This window comes from Gasterosteus aculeatus, chromosome 7 (assembly GCF_964276395.1).
Source record: "Gasterosteus aculeatus chromosome 7, fGasAcu3.hap1.1, whole genome shotgun sequence".
Taxonomy (NCBI): Eukaryota; Metazoa; Chordata; class Actinopteri; order Perciformes; family Gasterosteidae; genus Gasterosteus; species Gasterosteus aculeatus.
The window spans coordinates 1,062,042-1,079,994 of NC_135694.1; the positions used below are offsets into that span (position 1 = coordinate 1,062,042).

The 17,953-nt window shown below is 45.7% G+C and overlaps 2 protein-coding genes across 34 annotated transcripts in view; one reads left to right on the forward strand and one right to left on the reverse strand.

Annotated features, from left to right (window-relative positions):
- Nucleotides 1-128: 128 nt before the first annotated feature.
- Nucleotides 129-12,537, reverse strand: LOC120814212 (type II inositol 3,4-bisphosphate 4-phosphatase). Of its 33 annotated transcripts, none has more exons than XM_078106038.1 (23): nt 12,346-12,537; nt 11,692-11,908; nt 11,430-11,527; nt 9,640-9,790; nt 8,695-8,774; nt 8,348-8,420; nt 8,196-8,265; nt 7,851-7,998; nt 7,543-7,673; nt 7,138-7,245; nt 6,484-6,592; nt 5,877-6,042; nt 5,609-5,752; nt 5,419-5,518; nt 5,112-5,314; nt 2,448-2,571; nt 2,250-2,376; nt 2,000-2,140; nt 1,690-1,787; nt 1,524-1,621; nt 1,131-1,285; nt 592-913; nt 129-385 (listed from the first exon to the last, which is right to left on the reverse strand). In XM_078106038.1, the coding sequence occupies exons 4-22, from the start codon at nt 9,709-9,711 to the stop codon at nt 688-690; spliced, it is 2,373 nt and encodes a 790-aa protein (XP_077962164.1). In that variant the 5' UTR covers nt 9,712-9,790; nt 11,430-11,527; nt 11,692-11,908; nt 12,346-12,537; the 3' UTR covers nt 129-385; nt 592-687. The 33 variants fall into 33 exon arrangements, with proteins under 33 accessions (XP_077962164.1, XP_077962165.1, XP_077962174.1 ...); XM_078106039.1 differs by having other exon boundaries at nt 11,814-11,882; nt 12,346-12,478; XM_078106048.1 differs by lacking the exon at nt 9,640-9,790 and having other exon boundaries at nt 11,814-11,885.
- LOC120822355 (broad substrate specificity ATP-binding cassette transporter ABCG2) overlaps nt 12,463-17,953 on the forward strand; it is a 10,415-nt gene continuing 4,924 nt past the window's right edge. Inside the window, 8 exon segments of the mRNA XM_078106083.1 lie at nt 12,463-12,769; nt 14,295-14,364; nt 14,451-14,581; nt 17,158-17,176; nt 17,178-17,218; nt 17,361-17,450; nt 17,535-17,701; nt 17,704-17,726. Of these exon segments, the coding sequence (XP_077962209.1) occupies nt 14,308-14,364; nt 14,451-14,581; nt 17,158-17,176; nt 17,178-17,218; nt 17,361-17,450; nt 17,535-17,701; nt 17,704-17,726 (528 nt within the window). The 5' untranslated portion in view covers nt 12,463-12,769; nt 14,295-14,307.

Consider the following 17,953-nt stretch of genomic DNA (forward strand, 5'->3'; position numbering starts at 1 on the left):
AAGTACTAATGATACAGTGTTATATTGTTGAGGAATATTATATTTAAATATAGTTTGTTTTCTTCAAGTGTCTATTTAATCACATGCCATCAGCTTATTTCTGACAAAAATTTGGTTTAAGACATTCGTTGGAAATAAATAAAGTATTTCTTTATTAGTCAAACACGTTACCATTAAAACAATGAGACTCACAGTATGAAACAATCAATCTTATGAAAAAACAACAACAAATCTGTACACAGAATAAAAACAACCATGGGTGTTTTATCCGAAGCTGCCGTCTGGAGGTCGGTACAGTCTGGGGAAAGTGAGCAGCTGAACGCCGCTGAAGGCAAACTTCCTGCTGCCCACGTTCTTCTGCACGTTGTCCATCCTGCACCCGTCCCTGCGCACACACACACACACACACACACACACACAGAAGCATCACAGCGTTAGCTGCTGCTTCATCAGTCATAAACACCAGAAAATAAGCAGACGTATGTGCAAAAAAAAATAATATATGTATATATATAAAAAAACAAAAATATGAACAAATAAACATTTCCCAGTAAACAAAAACCTGTGTCTTTTTTAATGAACAAACCTTACTGAAAATATGGCTGGAAGAAGATTTCTGATAAAAGTATGTGTTTCTGCGTGAGGACAAATAAACCCATGCTCCCGGCGCTCCCGGCGCTCCCGGGCCTACTGGTCTCTGGCCAGCAGGACCACCACGCTGAGGATGAGCCAGAGGACCAGCAGGTGGGAGGACACCAGGAGGAAGACCACCGGGTACAGGTGGCGTCCGGGGGCCTCAGGCGACAGGCACCGCGGAACCAGGGAGCCCCGGAGGTCAGGGGGGCGCTTCCCACAGCCGTGGTCCCCCGACTGGGGGTAACAGCCGGATATCTGCCCCCAGTACCGGCGAGACCTGGAGGGGTTAGGTTGTGTGTGTGTGTGTGTGTGTGTGTGTGTGTGTGTGTGTGTGTGTGTGTGAGAAGAAAATAAAGAAAACAAAGGATGATAAAGTTCTAGTAAGAAAAGATTGAACCAAAGGAGGAAAAAAGAGGAAAATCCAAAGGAGGAAGTGAAGTGAACGACAGAGGAACGGACAGGAAGTGCAAGTTGTGAGTTTTATTTACACAAACCTCCTCATGCAGTCGAGTGCGACGCCGAACTGCTGCCGGCCGAGCGAGTGTCGCTCCCTCAGCAGCGCACACTGCTCCAGGGTCACTGACATGGCCGTGCGGTCCTTGGCGCTCTTACAGCTGGTCAGACGCACGCCGTGCACCTCGCGACACACCTCAAAACGCGCACACACACACACACACACACACACACACACACACACACACACCTTTAGCATCCAGTCCAAAGAGACACACCATCATCTCATCTGAAGCTGAGTGAGAGACCTTCTCTCCTCTTTGTTCTCCTCCTCCTGCTTAGACAAAGGTCTCTTTAGCGGCTAGATGCTAAGCTAAAATACTCAGCTTGATGTGTAACTGAGGTGTATAGTGATGTGCTGTGGAGCATCCCACCGACGCGGCGGCCCAAAGAACCCCCACGTTCTTCCTCTTCTTGGTGTCCAGGCTGTGCTCCAGAGAGGACAACATGTCCCCCAGGGACCGGCTCCCTGCTGAGGGACGGAGACGCAGCGTTCAGCTCAGCTCATGGGGCGCAGGCACGGAGGCGAGCGAGTCGTACCTGTGCGAGGCGTGGCGTCCGTCAGCGCGTTGCAGTACGCCCGCAGACGCTCACAGCTCTGCTGGTTCACCCTCTCCTGCAGGGAGCTGTCCCCAAACCTCAAACAAACAAACAAACAAACAGGTAAACAAACCAGCACCTGTGAGCAGCAGATTTTAAACTGACCATCCTCTGTTACCACAGGATTAATCACTCAATCAAATGTGTATATAAATGAGATGGATTAAGATAAAAGGAGACATAATATGATAAGAGGAGATATAAATATAAATAAATAAATAAATAATGAAGTGTACCAGGTGACTTTTACCTCTCAGCCAGACTCTGCTGCTGGTTGATCCCGATGTTGAAGAAAACCGGGTGAACTCGAATCAAACGCCCCTCTCTGGTCTCCCATGGCAACGACCCGAAGGTCTCCGGGGGCAACGGGACCTCGACGACCAAACCGCCCCTGAACGAGGGGAACACACACACACACACACACACACATGCAGCCTCCGCTCAGTGTGTGTGTGTGTGTGTGTGTGTGTGTGTGTGTGTGTGTGTGTGTGTGAGCCCACCATGCTCCTCTGAGTGCCGGCACCAGGTCCTCCGGTTCTTCACCTCGAGCCTCGGTGACAGTGAACGCCACGCCGCTGAGGTCAGCCACGGCCACCTCCATGTCCTCCAGCATGCCCACCTCCTCACCTGACACACACACACACACACACACCGTGTGAGACCTAACACCGTGTGTGTGTGTGTGTGTGTGTGTGTACCATAGGTGCTGAGCAGGCCCTCAAACTGGACCAGGAGTCCCACAGAGTGAAGCTGCAGCAGGAAGTTGGGATCTTCCAGACCTCCGTAGAGCTTCAGCATGAACCCACACACCGCCGCCGAGAGCTGAGGAGAGGAGATAAGATGAGAGGAGATAAGAGGAGAGGAGATAAGATGAGGAGTGAGAGGAGATAAGATGAGAGGAGATAAGATGAGGAGTGAGAGGAGATAAGAGAAGAGGAGAGGAGATAAGATAAGATGAGCAGAGATAAGATGAGAGGAGATAAGATGAGGAGTGAGAGGAGATAAGATGAGGAGTGAGAGGAGATAAGAGGAGAGGAGATAAGATGAGAGGAGATAAGATGAGGAGTGAGAGGAGAGGAGATAAGATGAGAGGCGATAAGATGAGGAGTGAGAGGAGATAAGATGAGAGGAGATAAGATGAGGAGTGAGAGGAGATAAGAGGAGAGGAGATAAGAGGAGCGGAGATAAGATGAGAGGAGATAAGATGAGGAGTGAGAGGAGATAAGATGAGAGGAGATAAGATGAGAGGAGATAAGATGAGAGGAGATAAGATGAGAGGAGATAAGATGAGGAGTGAGAGGAGATAAGAGGAGCGGAGATAAGATGAGAGGAGATAAGATGAGAGGAGATAAGATGAGAGGAGATAAGATGAGGAGTGAGAGGAGATAAGAGGAGCGGAGATAAGATGAGAGGAGATAAGAGGAGATAAGATGAGAGGAGATAAGATGAGGAGTGAGAGGAGATAAGAGGAGCGGAGATAAGATGAGAGGAGATAAGATGAGGAGTGAGAGGAGATAAGATGAGAGGAGATAAGATGAGGAGTGAGAGGAGATAAGAGGAGCGGAGATAAGATGAGAGGAGATAAGATGAGAGGAGATAAGATGAGAGGTGATAAGATGAGAGGAGATAAGATGAGAGGCGATAAGATGAGAGGCGATAAGATGAGGAGTGAGAGGAGATAAGAGGAGAGGAGATGAGATAAGATGAGAGGAGATAAGAGGCGATAAGATGAGAGGAGATAAGATGAGAGGCGATAAGATGAGGAGTGAGAGGAGATAAGAGGAGAGGAGATAAGATGAGAGGAGATAAGATGAGAGGCGATAAGATGAGAGGAGATGAGATGAGAGGCGATAAGATGAGAGGAGATAAGATGAGAGGCGATAAGATGAGGAGTGAGAGGAGATAAGAGGAGAGGAGATAAGATGAGAGGAGATAAGATGAGAGGCGATAAGATGAGGAGTGAGAGGAGATAAGAGGAGAGGAGATAAGATGAGAGGAGATAAGATGAGAGGCGATAAGATGAGAGGAGATAAGATGAGAGGCGATAAGATGAGAGGAGATAAGATGAGAGGCGATAAGATGAGGAGTGAGAGGAGATAAGATGAGATGAGAGGCGATAAGATGAGAGGAGATAAGATGAGAGGCGATAAGATGAGGAGTGAGAGGAGATAAGAGGAGAGGAGATAAGATGAGAGGAGATAAGATGAGAGGAGATAAGATGAGAGGAGATAAGATGAGAGGCGATAAGATGAGAGGCGATAAGATGAGAGGCGATAAGATGAGAGGCGATAAGATGAGAGGAGATAAGATGAGAGGAGATAAGATGAGGAGTGAGAGGAGATAAGAGGAGCGGAGATAAGATGAGAGGAGATAAGATGAGAGGAGATAAGATGAGGAGTGAGAGGAGATAAGATGAGGAGTGAGAGGAGATAAGAGGAGAGGAGATAAGATGAGAGGAGATAAGATGAGAGGCGATAAGATGAGAGGAGATGAGATGAGAGGAGATAAGATGAGAGGCGATAAGATGAGAGGAGATAAGATGAGAGGCGATAAGATGAGGAGTGAGAGGAGATAAGATGAGATGAGAGGCGATAAGATGAGAGGAGATAAGATGAGAGGCGATAAGATGAGGAGTGAGAGGAGATAAGAGGAGAGGAGATAAGATGAGAGGAGATAAGATGAGAGGAGATAAGATGAGAGGAGATAAGATGAGAGGCGATAAGATGAGAGGCGATAAGATGAGAGGCGATAAGATGAGAGGCGATAAGATGAGAGGAGATAAGATGAGAGGAGATAAGATGAGGAGTGAGAGGAGATAAGAGGAGCGGAGATAAGATGAGAGGAGATAAGATGAGAGGAGATAAGATGAGGAGTGAGAGGAGATAAGATGAGGAGTGAGAGGAGATAAGAGGAGCGGAGATAAGATGAGAGGAGATAAGATGAGAGGCGATAAGATGAGAGGCGATAAGATGAGAGGCGATAAGATGAGAGGAGATAAGATGAGGAGTGAGAGGAGATAAGAGGAGCGGAGATAAGATGAGAGGAGATAAGATGAGAGGAGATAAGATGAGAGGAGATAAGATGAGAGGAGAGAAAGATGAGAGGCGATAAGATGAGGAGTGAGAGGAGATAAGAGGAGAGGAGATAAGATGAGAGGAGATAAGATGAGGAGTAAGCGTTAAAAGAGTTGTTACAGATGCATTTCCACAGCGGTAGCTGAGCTCCTTTGCACACTTTTCTCTATTTCACCACCTCAATGTTCACGAGTGGCGCTAGAAGGTTCTGGCAACTTTACCCAAGGAGCTGATGGAAACCTTAGAAGAACGCTTCCATGCTGTACGATTCAGAGGATGAACTCTCACCGCCTGGCTGAAGACGGCGTGGCGCCTCTGGACGATGTGGGCGGGTCCCTGACCCACGGTGGTGGCCGCCGCCTCCTGCAGGAGCACGAAGGTCATGGCGGCTCGGGCCTTCTCCACCGCCTCGCGCACGCAGTCCCTCAGAGTGACCACCAGGGGGAGCAGCTGCTCCTGCCAGGGGAAGGGGGAGGGGAAGGGGGAGGGGGCTGAAGGGGGGAGACGACGTCACCGCCTCATCAATGAAACAGTCAGAACGAGATGATCCGTTTGCTTCCTAAAGCCTGAACCTGCTACCAAAGAAGCGTCCTACCGGCCTCCTGCTGCGAGGGCGTCGCCTCGCGGCCCCTCAGCCGGTCCACCATGGCGACGATGCAATTGAGGCTCACGGCGACGTTCGCCCAGGCCCTGTCCTGCACACGCACACGCACACACACACACGCACACACGTAAAAACAAGCCCAACGCCTGCAGAGGCGAGTGAACGTCTCCCACACACTTGCCCATTCCTCTTCGTCCCATCGCCCTGGCGATGTCCGCCCCTCCCGACTGGTCGTGGCGCGTTGGGGCAGCGCCCCGTTGCCGTGGGCGTCCGACAGCGCCCTCCTCACCAGCTCGTCTTTCAGCGCGTGGACAAATCGCTCCGTCTGAGGTCAAAGTGTGTAAATGTAAAAAAAAAAAGAAGCAAAAAAATGAAAGGAGGCTCTGCGTTTTACAAATATTGAACTACACTTGTTTTGGGGGTGTACGCCCCCCCCGCCCCCCCCTCACCTGTTGGGTCAGGCCGTCCAGGACCTGCTGCAGCCGCACGGCGCTCAGCTCCTGAGAGACGGACAGCAGCTCCTCAGCGAGCCCGAAGACCAGAGGCTGCAGCCGGGCCACGCTGGCCAGCAGCTCCCTGGCTCTGGAGCTCTCGTCCAGCGAGTAGGAGACGCAGCTGGGGGACGGGACGGGGGGTACGGGGGGGACATCACCATCATGAGTGGAACTAGTGTACTATAATGTTTTAGCAATACGCTATTAGCAACATCAGCTAAATGGAGATTTTATGTATCTTTAATTATTCAATAAATGTAGTAGTTTCATATTATGATAGACGCCTTTCAGTTTTAAAACCCTGTTGCATTCTGAGGAAGTGAAAAGAAACGGATTGATTGATATATATATAATATACACATATATATATATATATATATATATATATATATATATATATAATATATATATGTGTATATTTGAATTGAAATCTACAATGCAGGGTCACTAATCCAGACAGAGCAGAGATTACAGAGATTAATCCTTTGAGAAGAGATGAGGGAGAGTACGGATGGAGAACACACACACACACACACACACACACACAAACACACACACAAACCTGTCTCTGTGGTTTGCGTGTTTACTAAGAAGCTTCTTCAGTCCTCCATGTTTGAAGGCCTGATGGTGATCAGCTGGAGCCCCGAACGTTATGACCTCATACCACACGCCTGGGGCGAGAGAGAGAGAGAGAGAGAGAGAGAGAGAGAGACAGAGATGAAATTAGGATGAAGAGAATGAAATCATTTGGAAATGTGAACTGAAGATGGTAAGAAAGTTGAAAAAAATAGTTATAAAGAACATTACAAACAGAATTTAAAGTGCTTGTGTTATTAGAATTATTAATCAGAGGGGTCGTCATATAAATGAAAATAATAACACGGGGCTTCTTGAGTTGTTTAATAAAAGAAGAAGGTATGAACCGGTTCCAATGTTGCTCTAAAGGTTCTTGTTATAATGTAACAAACTAGATCAAACTGTAACGCCCTGTGATGCAAATAGTTTTATGTTTTATTTTTCATTTGAATAAATACTTTAATTTTTAAGTTAATTTTTTAATTTTTAAATTACCTGCTAATGTAAAGGGAATACTGCTGTTAAAAAGAACATTATTTTAAGTCTTTGCTAAATAAAAGTGCACAAAACACTACTTCTGAATTCCCTTTTTTTATTTTGCAATTAACATAAAAATAATAATAATGATCTCCGGACGTACGAGTTGCGTCCGGGTCGCTGACCTCCATCCTCTGGGAGTGAAGGTTTGTGGGAACGAACTGAAGGTGTTTGTCGGATTTACTGCTGCTCGACTTAAAACAGGTCGAGGCTGAAAGACACAAAGAACACTTTTCTTTCCTGCAACACAACAAAGTGAATTACAAACTCTTAACACTTTTTTTGAAGGTATAGCTCAACATTTTGGGCAGAATATTTTAAGCTCAAATATAATGTGCAGAAGTGGAAGAATTACAGCATCAAAATGAACGTTATTAACGAACAAAAGTAATTAATATATATATATATATATATATATATATATATATATTGAATCTAGTCTGTATCTATTTTAGTCTGTGATTAGAGTAAATGATACAATATTCCTTTATTATCTTTAAATTGGCACCTGAGAGTTTTTCGAGCTCGGCGAGCGTTTCCTGGTAACTGCCAATCAGGCGGTCGCAGTGGCGGACGACATCACGGCGGAGCCCGTCCCAGCGGGGTGAAAGGTCACCGAGCTCCTTCACTTCCTGGACCCTGAAGAAGGGAATCGAATGCGGGTTCTTAGTGACAAAGGTACTAAAGGAATGAATGTCTCCGTCACAAACACAATACAACACATACAAAATCTTAAAAGAGGCGTTTGTGTGAAATGTTGTAGAGTAAAACATAAAATAACAATCCTTTCTGCCAGTGAGGTGTTTTTAAACACACCTGCTGGCGTGGCTGCGTATCAGCGCGCTCAGCAGCTGTTTGGGCAAAGAGAAGGAGAGCGGCGTCTCCGACATCTGCTCCCGGACCAGCAGCCATCTTTGATCCTCCGTCTGGAACCGGTACACCTTACACACCGGGACGCACAACACTGTACACACACACACACACACAGACAGACACACACACGCCTTTAACATACAGTCCAAAGAGACACACCATCATCATGTCTGAAGCTGTCCGGCCTTCTCTCCTCCTTTAGCTCTGCGTTTGGTCTCCATCTCCTGCTGAGACGAACGTCTAGAAGCTAAGCTAAGCTAAGCTAAGCTAAGCGAAGCGGCGTCTCACCGGCCCTCATCATGGGACTGTTTTCTCTGTCGTGAAACGAGCCGTGGAGACGGTCACACAGGGCCGGACGCTAGAGGGTGGAGATGAAGAGTGAGACGCTGAAGAGTGAGACGCCCGCAGGAGACGCAGGTTCGACCGGAGCGAGAGCAAACCTGGGAATCGGGTGGAGTTTCTCCCTCCACCTGCAGACGGGACACCTTCACCTCGCCGGCCTCGTCCATCGTCCTGGTTCAAAGACACGTTGAAGCAGATGTTTGTCGCCACCCTTTGATACATGAAGCTCGCCGTGATATTCCATCAGGGAGAACGTTGCACCAACAGCTGGCTTTAAAACTGCTAACAGGACAAAGCTAACTAGCATGAAAATAACGTCCAGACGATCCAATCAGGCGGCGTCTCACTCACCTCAGAGGACCGGTGGACATGTAACAGCCGATAGGATCATCGGGACCATAAACGGGTGTAATAATAGATTATTGTGTGAGTATGTTGTGTTTACCGGAGACTCGGGCCGACGTGACGCTCTTTGGACCCCAGCAGATCTCTGATGGAGAAGGAGGTGAAGCCCAGAAAGCTCCTCTGGAAGAGAAGGAGACGGACAAGTTTGTGTTCAATTAAACTGAGTTTAGTGATAAACAAGAAATTATGAATATGTGATCATTATTTCATCACTAGAGCTGCAGGACATCGATCCAACTGCCAAAATGTGTTAATGTTCAACCCGTGTGTCCATGTTAAATAGTTTATACCGACAGGTTACTTCTATATTATTTAATACGAATGAGGTGGAAAACATAATAAAAACAGTTGAGTCAAATCTTCAAAGAAACATTTGAGTAAATCATTTAACTTTATGTAAAGTCACATCAATATTCTGCATTATTACTGAAGCAATAAATAAATAAATACAACACACACACACAATCATCAAGGTCACGGACCAACAATCCCTCCCAGAGACTCGTTGCCATGGCGATAATCAGTGGATTAACTCGACTGAAAAGCACTCAAATCACACAGACACAAGTCGCATCTTCTTGCCTTTGACATTTTAATGAGATTCTCTCTTTCTGGTGTTTATTTCTTATGTATTACTCACAACTACCTCCTCATACATGTATTCATTTACATAAATAAATAATACAAGTCACACTTGTTGTTTAGGGCAGAAGTTCTGTTGGGACAGAAGCTTCTAACTCCACAAAAACTGTTGCCACATTTCCTCGTTTGCGGCAGAAGGTTTAAGCAACGACAACAACACGCGCACACACACACACACACACACACACACACACGCACACAGACACACACTCTCTGAGCTAATGGGTCTCTGAGAGCTAAACAACAGGCTTTTAAGATTACATGCTGATCCTTATCAAACCTAGACACACACTCACGGTGCATGTGTGTGTCCCTGTGTGTGTCCCTGTGTGTGTGTCCCTACCTGTGCAGCAGAGGAGCTGTTGTCTCCTGGTGGACAGAGACATTTGGTGAAAGCCATCACGCCGCTCTGCATCCCCGCGAATAGAAACCCCCCCGAAAAACTCTCCTTTCGTCCTTTATTCAACAGCTAAAAATGGCATGTTGAGAGAATCCTACCAAAATAAAAGTCCATCTTATAGCAAAAAGAACAATATTTTGTGATCCGAGCGCTGAAAAAAGTCTAAAAAACATGTCAAAGAGGTTTCAATTGTATAAAATATCATTTAAACTGCAGCATTAAAACAACTTTCTGATCGAAGAGTAACTAGATGAAAGATGTGTGAATTATACCATAATGAAGTTTGATATAAAGCTGATATTTCAGAGTAAAAGTAACTTGTTCACAACTAAAAGTAATCAGAGTAACGCCAGCGTCACAAAATACACTGAATGCAACACTTTTACATCTGCACCTGAATGCACCACGGAGATGTCACCTTATTCTATTGAATTTAGGACAAGAGAGTCAAATGAATGAACAGCCGCAGCTGACGGATCTACAGACGATTAAAAGAGACAGAAGAAGATGAAGAAGACAACCAGGAAACCAGGACAAATTAGGAATCCGGACAAATTAATCCATCAAATGAAAATCCTGCTTCAGTCTTCTTCCCTCGACTGAAAAGACTGAAAACACCGGCTGAGCGTCTCTCTGCTGCTCCTCCTCCTCCTCCTCCTCCTCCTCCTCCTCCCCGTGTCATGGCCGACAGGATTAAAAACAAAACTTAGCATCATGGGAAATATGCAAATTATATTTCAAAAACTGAAATATAAAAAAGCGTACTTCCTCTCTCAGCTGAGTGTGTGTGTGTGTGTGTGTGTGTGTGTGTGTTACACATCCTTAAAAACGAATCCTCTTATACGCTCTTAGAAATAAAGGGCACAGAACCCTTCTATGGTGTAATGTCCCGCCCAGAAACGGCTCCGGAGTTTCTATTCAGCGGCATGATGGAAGAACAAAAATTAAAAATGTTCCCTTGTGAATATCAAATATCCGGCTGTTATTGTAAAAGGCAACAAATGAAAGAGTGGGTCTGGTCTGCGTTGCTTGTGTCAAGGTTGAAAGGATGAATAAAGTTTGCCTTCTTTTATCCGACCCTTCATATTATAAGTGAAAATGCATCCAGCGTGCGCCGTGATTGCTGCATGGCGTCATTGTGAAGGTTACGAATAACCACCCTCGTCTAAAGGTTCCTCAAGGCCCCTGAATACGCTCCATTCGGCCTCGGTGACACTGTTTTGGGTGCTCATGAAGCTGCCACAATGTTAGCATAGCGTAGCACCGACGGAGCCAAACTCCGTTCAGAAAACAAGTGTTTTAAAAGTTAATTACCTGTCGGCTCGCGGCGAGAAATAACAAAACACGACTTGAGACTATTTACCAATCGGCATCTCGTTTTGTCCATCTGTCGCAATCCGGTCAAAAGGAAACCTGTTTATTTTGAGTTCACGCAGCCGCCGCGTGGAGACAGAATATGATGAATCATCAGATAAGAAATGTGAGACTTCCACAACAAGCACCGACCAGAAACTGTGGTTAGTTCTTGCACGGAGGATGGTGGCAATAAATGGCTCGGTTGGTTTCCATGGAGACAAGCCCCTCCCCCTCCCCGCCCGCTTGGCACAAATTAAAGCAAAAACAACAAAAACGAAATATCCTGCAAGTAATGAAACGCCAAAAATCCACTCCAGACAACTTTTTACAGAGACATTTACACACGCACACACACACACACACACACACACACTTACTGTAGCGTGCGTGGTCGGTTCCTCTTGGTGGTAAGCGGTGACTTGAATCCGGTCGTGGAGGTAGAGGGTAGTCGCCACGGAAACACACCACTGTCATCCTGCTCATCCGGCACGCACACACACACACACACACACACACACACACACACACACACACGCACACACACACACAGACACACACACACACACACACACACACACTATTTGAGAGGACTTGCAAACATGCTCATCGGGGTGCATTTCAAAGTGTGTGTCCGTGTACCTCCACTATCTGGTAGCAGCAGTGCTTCCTGACTCCGTGAGTGTGTGTGCCAATCACACACACACACACACACACACACACGTAGCGTGACTCTGCTGGCTGCCAGGGCAACCACAACGTACCATCAGAGAGAGAGAATGATGACACGCTGTCAGTGTCACGCTGAGAAGAGACTCCAGCAGAGGCTCCACCTGCTGGTCACAAAGCAGAATCACACCTACAAACATCACTGCTCATGACGGGTAAACAAAGTATGTCATTCACAACAGTATGTCTGGTTTTTAATCATAACCAGCAAGTTCAAAGGTCAAACCGTGACTGCTGTTATATATTTGCAGTTTAGTCCAAACTTCAACTTGTGAGGAGAACTTAATAGAGCAGAAGAACTACTACTACATATATAGATATATAACGTTAGATACATAATTACATATTTATACACACATGCACGTATAAATATACTAACCGCATGTATGTCTATGGTTAACTGCATTTATGTCTATGGTTAACTGCATACAGTATATGTCTATGGTTAACCGAACACGAGAGAAACGAGCGTAAACTTCAGCAAAAATGCCTCAACGGCTTCATATGAGATAACGTGTACGCGATGTAACATGTCAGCACGACGCGAGCTTCATCGGCGTCTCTTACCTGCAGGTTTGAGAGACTTTCTGGGACTGGAAGCACCTTTTCAGCAGCTTGCTGGTGAAGCGGTAAAACGCGAGCAGAGCGCCGCGGGGCTCAACTCTCGCGAGATCTGAGTCCTTCGGGCTGCGCTGCTCACGTTGATCCACAAGATGTCGCGAGAAAGATCACTTTCGATGAATATCAAACAAAACGAGCGGCAGAGAGAGAGAGAGACTCACTGCTGCTCTTCCCTCTACTTCTCTTATCAGCCCTCAGTCATAAAAACAAGGCTTGACTCTGAACAAACTCTCTGTCCATAGGAAGTGTCCTGTTGTCCTCTGGTCTGCTGGTCCTCTGGTTCTGTTGTCCTCTGGTCTGCTGGTCCTCTGGTTCTGTTGTCCTCTGGTCTGGTGGTCCTCTGGCTCTGTTGACACCTGGACTTCAGCAGGTGAGCATTAAACTCTTTCGCTCCAGTCATGTCCTGCAAAGAGGTAAATCTGAAGGTGAGCAGGGATTGTTCCACATCTGGTTCAGGTAGAGGGAGACCGGAAAGGCCCAAAAGGTACATTCACTTCACTTTTAAATACTTTTCTTTCTCTGCTTCTTTCTTTACTTTATTTCACAGCCAAAGATATCATTCTTTACGCCCTTGTTATATATTCAACTGCTTTACTCACTAGTTTGCTTTGGAGATTCAGATGATAACAACTTTGCTGTGTAGAATAAGGGGAAACTTTATGATGAGGGAGGTATGTAACAGCTTCTACATTAAAAGTGATTTATACATTAATATATACCTTATAATACTATAATAGTATATATCATATTTTGGGAATTCACCATTTTGCATGATTTGTTTCAAATTTGTCACCAAGATTTCTTATTTTTGTACTTTTACTTAAAACACTTTAAAACGTAAGTATAAGTATAAAAGTACAGTATTTCTACAATGTCGTATTTCCACATTTACTTCAAGATATGACTACTACTTCAAATACTGCTGAGTGGTGTAGTTTTTAGGACAGAAAAGGGAAGTCAAATAAATTTGCTTTGGACTCAGATATTTTTATTTTCAGGAAATTTAACACTAAGGTCAAAGGTCAGACAACCTGGAAATGATTTTTTAGCCTCATTAGATCAGCTATTTTCAGCTGATTTAAAGAGCCGAGAAACCAATTAAAGGTTTAAACTGCCGAAAGAAGTAAAAACCACATCGTCAGCTTTTGTTAAAATATCTGAAAAACAGAAATATTTTGTAGATATTTGGGGTTTGAGGTGTTGAGTCATTTGAGTTTTTTACTTTGATGCCAGACGAACAGGCAATAAGCTCTAAATGTAACAATGAGCAATGTCTTCGTTGAAAAGAAAGAAGTAATTTGTATTTTTGTTCATTGGAAAACGTCCAAAGCTCAGAAGTTAATTTCTGGATCTTTTCATCTACTCACACGATCTTCATCCACAGATAAAATCTAAGATTACGTCTTTACTTCTAAAGTGATATCTGACCGCAAAAAATAATGTAGTTTTATTGGCTCCTTTGCTTCAGCGGTACGCTAACACTCACCCACTGCTAATTTGAGCATGTGGGTATGCTCAAATTAGCGGTTAACGTTAGCATAAATAACGTAGCTACGATCCGTTCTTTAGCTTTTTTCTTTTGGGAACAAGAGTGAATATTAAGAAATCCAATAAAATGAATGGGGCGCTGTATAAAAAAGTGTATAAATGAAGCTTTAATAGCTTGAATAAAGGTTTCACACAGTTCCTGTTTGGTTAGATAACAGAATTCGCTAAGCTAACGGAACTCTTATTGGACTCGTTTTACATTTTTAGTCAAAGCTGACAGACTAAGTAGTGAGAATAAAACACTTTTTCCTTCTTAATTTATAATAATTACGCAAATAAAAGCAATTCAAGCTTAGCTCGCTTGAAAAAAGTTGAAAGGCTTATAGAAACGTTTCTTCTATTTTCAGGAGGAGGTGGAAGATGTCGAAGACCCAGGAGGCGATGGAGCTCGGGCTGAATGGAGCCTCTAAACGTCAGGTACCTTCCTGCCTCCTGCGCTCTCAAACGTCACCAGAGTTATTTATTATACGTCGGCTTCCAGGGTAAATTCAATCGTTCCTCAGGTTGCAGGTGCGGGCCGACAGCGCCAAGGCGCCACCGTCAGCTTCCACAACATCGAGTACAAGGTGGTGCAGGGAGGAAGCTGCCTGTGTCGGAAGAAGGGCACGACCAAAGACATCCTCGTCGACCTCAAGTCAGTGAGCGCTTGTTGCGGGGGTCTCAGGTGTCACGCATCGAGCGTGACAGCCACTCATTTCGGTCTCTAGTCACACACTCCCGCCACACATCCAATTTCTCACGCCAAAATAAAAAAAAATCCCTGCCGCGTTGGTTCCCGTCGACCGTATCGACCACCCCGGACAAAATGTCAATCCAAGGTTCCTTGAGTCGTTGAAATAAACCACATTAATTTCAGTAAAGTCGCTTCAGGCACTTTGACACCAACCTCTCGGAGGTTAATCGCGTGGCAACTACTCACCGACGAGCCAGAGCTTTCGTGAACTTGCTAGCTGGGTTGCTAACGGTAAAAAATCACCTCATTGACTCCTGTCACGTGACTTATATTTTGGGGAGAAGTTTACACTCTTTTAATATAACTACATTTGTTTGACGCATTTAGTAAAATTATAAAATCAATTCCACCATTTTGAATTGACTGTGGATCCTTGTTGTCAGAAATACTTAAAGATGGTGTGAACGTAAGTCAAGGTATTAGCTCGTTGTTGCCTCGACCCCCGCAGAGCAAATCCACTGATACTCTTGATTCCATTGAAAGTCATTGATATTACTGCCAAATGCTATAAAATACTTAAATAAAAGAAACATCGTCTACATCCCCAGTGGCAGGAATCTGTGCTCCTGCAGAAACAGGACCGACTCAACGAAAACAAGGTGGTTCTCCGTTTCAGGGTATTGTGCACCAATAGAGACCTCCGAACCTCCGAGATCCACCAAAGCAAGTTCCACCCCTTTGAGAAGTTTAAGTTTTCCCCCGAGTTCGTCAAACTGTGCAGTTAGTGTGCGTTTTGTTCGCCTACGTGCCAACAGCAGGACACCAGGAAGGTAAACAGGACTCGATCAAGGCCTCGAGCGGAGGAAGGAGGTGTTCTTTGTCGAGAGAAACTCACTGTTCCTCTGTGACAAACACCTGAGAAAACAGAAGCGCCTCAGGTTGAACCAACTCGCTGGGACAAAGGCAGGAAGCCGCGGGGGAAATGCTGTCTGGCTAATTGTAGAGACGTTGAGATGTCTGAAACATTTACCACGTAACCTTTGTATTAAACACGAGCATTCGTGGTCGTGAGAGGATGAATCCCACTGAATGTGGTGGTGCTCTGACTTTTGCTCTGGGTCCACTCTGAGGGATTAAATCGACTGACCTCCACCTTCAAATTACTACACATACCACATACCAATGACAACGTCTTATGGTTTGTTCAACGAACTGCTGCAAACCTTCGGTAGTCACGGCTTCCAGAGGATGAACCCATTAAACTTGTTTGAGTGTGCGTCCACAGCTGTGTACAGCTGTCTGACCTCCTTCCTGACCACAAACCCCTCCAGCCTTCAATTATGTCACAAAGCATTATGAAAACGTTCAAAGTCTTTGTTTATGATGCCGTGAAACATTATGAAAACGCTATAAAATTGTGTGCCAAAGATGAGTTTGTGCGTTTGTAGAGGCGTTATCTGCGGTATTTTATTGTCCGGTGTAATCATTGACCCGACGCAAAGCCGAAGCTTCGCTTGGAGGTTCTTGGAGGGAACTTTTCTCCTAAACCACACATTATTTACAAGGCGTCTTTCTGCTGACATCTTTAATCTTTCTATGAAAATGTATCTCGGTGCCGCCAGTAGGCGCCTGAGACCCGACCGCAGGGTGAGAATCTGTTAATCTGTCACCGAGGGCCGGCAGGCCGTTAGACATTGGCTTTGCTTACTCAGCTTGGATACGGGGAGGTGGACTCTGCTCTGACCCCCATCTGGACAGCCAGAGCATTTGTGTCACTGAGTTGATATTATTTTGTCGTGAACCACATAATCGTGATTATTTTTCAAGTATTGCTTAAAGTAAGTTGGTTACGAAAGTGGGATCAGGTTGCTTTAATTTGACTCAATATCACATTTTATGTTTAATGTCCCCACACATCGACACTTGATGTACGATTGTGTTGAAAAAAGACAAAATATGGAACAAGTGTAGTCAAATTAAAACAAGCAAATGAGTACAGGAAGAAAAATATGTAAATTAATGTTTGCGGCGTGATGAAAATAAACCACCTGACTGTGGTTGTTAAAAACTGTGATGTAATCGTTTATAGTCAGAAAACCCCAAAAACTCTCAGTTCTGAAGAAAGTGTGAAGTAGAAACAAAAGGGGGAAACGGAGAAAGCTGCAGCGTCATGTGAGGAAAATAAAATCTCGAGTCAGCAAAAAAGAAAAGTTCCATCAAACTATTGCAAAACTGAAATGTCGTAATTTACTCTGTTTGCAAACCACGAAACACCTACTTATGTTAAGCTAGCTAACTAGCCGCCAGTCGTACATTCATATTCACCTTCATTCAGACTGAGTGACTGTAAGAAGGAAGTTTACTTTACTCTGACTTTTATCATAAAAAACACGAAAGTGATACTTTGTCTTTAAAAAATGCGTATTAGAGTTGGTTTATAAAACGATAAGCGACATGATTGTTTAATATACTTTATTCAGGGTGTCCTGTAAACACGCAGGAAACAAACCTCTCATATGAACGTTCTCTCTCCCCAGTGGGGCCATGGCGCCCGGTCCTGAACGCCATCATGGGCGCCACAGGAAGTGGGAAGTCATCGTGAGTGTTCTGGTTCGGATTCACCGTCTCTGTCTTTTCGGGACACGTTTTGCAGGTTTTGCTGCTCGGCTCTGCGAGTCGACGCTCTTTATGGGACCTCCTGCACGTTCTTCTCACCTTCTCGCCTTCTCGCGTCCTCCAGGTTCCTGGATGTGTTGGCGGCCCGGAAGGACCCTGCTGGTCTGTCGGGAGAGGTCTTGATCGACGGAGCTCACCAGCCTGCGAACTTCAAGTGGTCTGTCTGGATCACGTGGTAGCAGGTGGGTTGGACGGGGGGCCTCGATCGGCGCTGTGATTCATTCTGAGAGACCCCCAGGTTCTCCTGCGCGCGGCTGATGGCGGCCTGTCGTCTCCAGGACGACGTGGTGATGGGGACTCTGACGGTCAGGGAGAACTTCCGCTTCTCCGCCCCGCGCTGAGGCTGCGGCTCCGTCTCTCAGAAGGAGAAGGAGGAGAAGGTCGACAAACTGATCCAGGAGCTGGGTCTGGCCGGGTGGCCGACTCCAAGGTGAGGAGGGGGAGGAGGGGGAGGAGGGGAGAGGGAAGGAGAAGGAGGAGGAGGGGGAGGAAGAGGGGAGGAGGGGAAAGAGGAGGAGGAGGAGGGGGAGGAGGAGGTGGAAAAGGTGGAGAGGTGAGAGGTGGAGCAGGAGGGGGAGGAGGAGGAGGAGGAGGAGGCAGAGGAGGAGGGAAGAGGTGGAAGAGGAGGATAGGGGGGAGGAGAGAGAGGTGGAAAAG

Coding starts and splice junctions, on each gene's coding strand:
- LOC120814212 (XM_078106038.1), bottom strand. CDS start 9,711: ATGCAGAGCGGCGTGATGGCTTTCACCAAATGTCTCTGTCCACCAGGA. Junction 8,421..8,694: donor CACGTCGGCCCGAGTCTCCG/GTAAACACAACA, acceptor TCTTTGAACCAG/GACGATGGACGAGGCCGGCG. Junction 5,315..5,418: donor GCCCTCGCAGCAGGAGGCCG/GTAGGACGCTTC, acceptor TCCCCCCTTCAG/CCCCCTCCCCCTTCCCCTCC.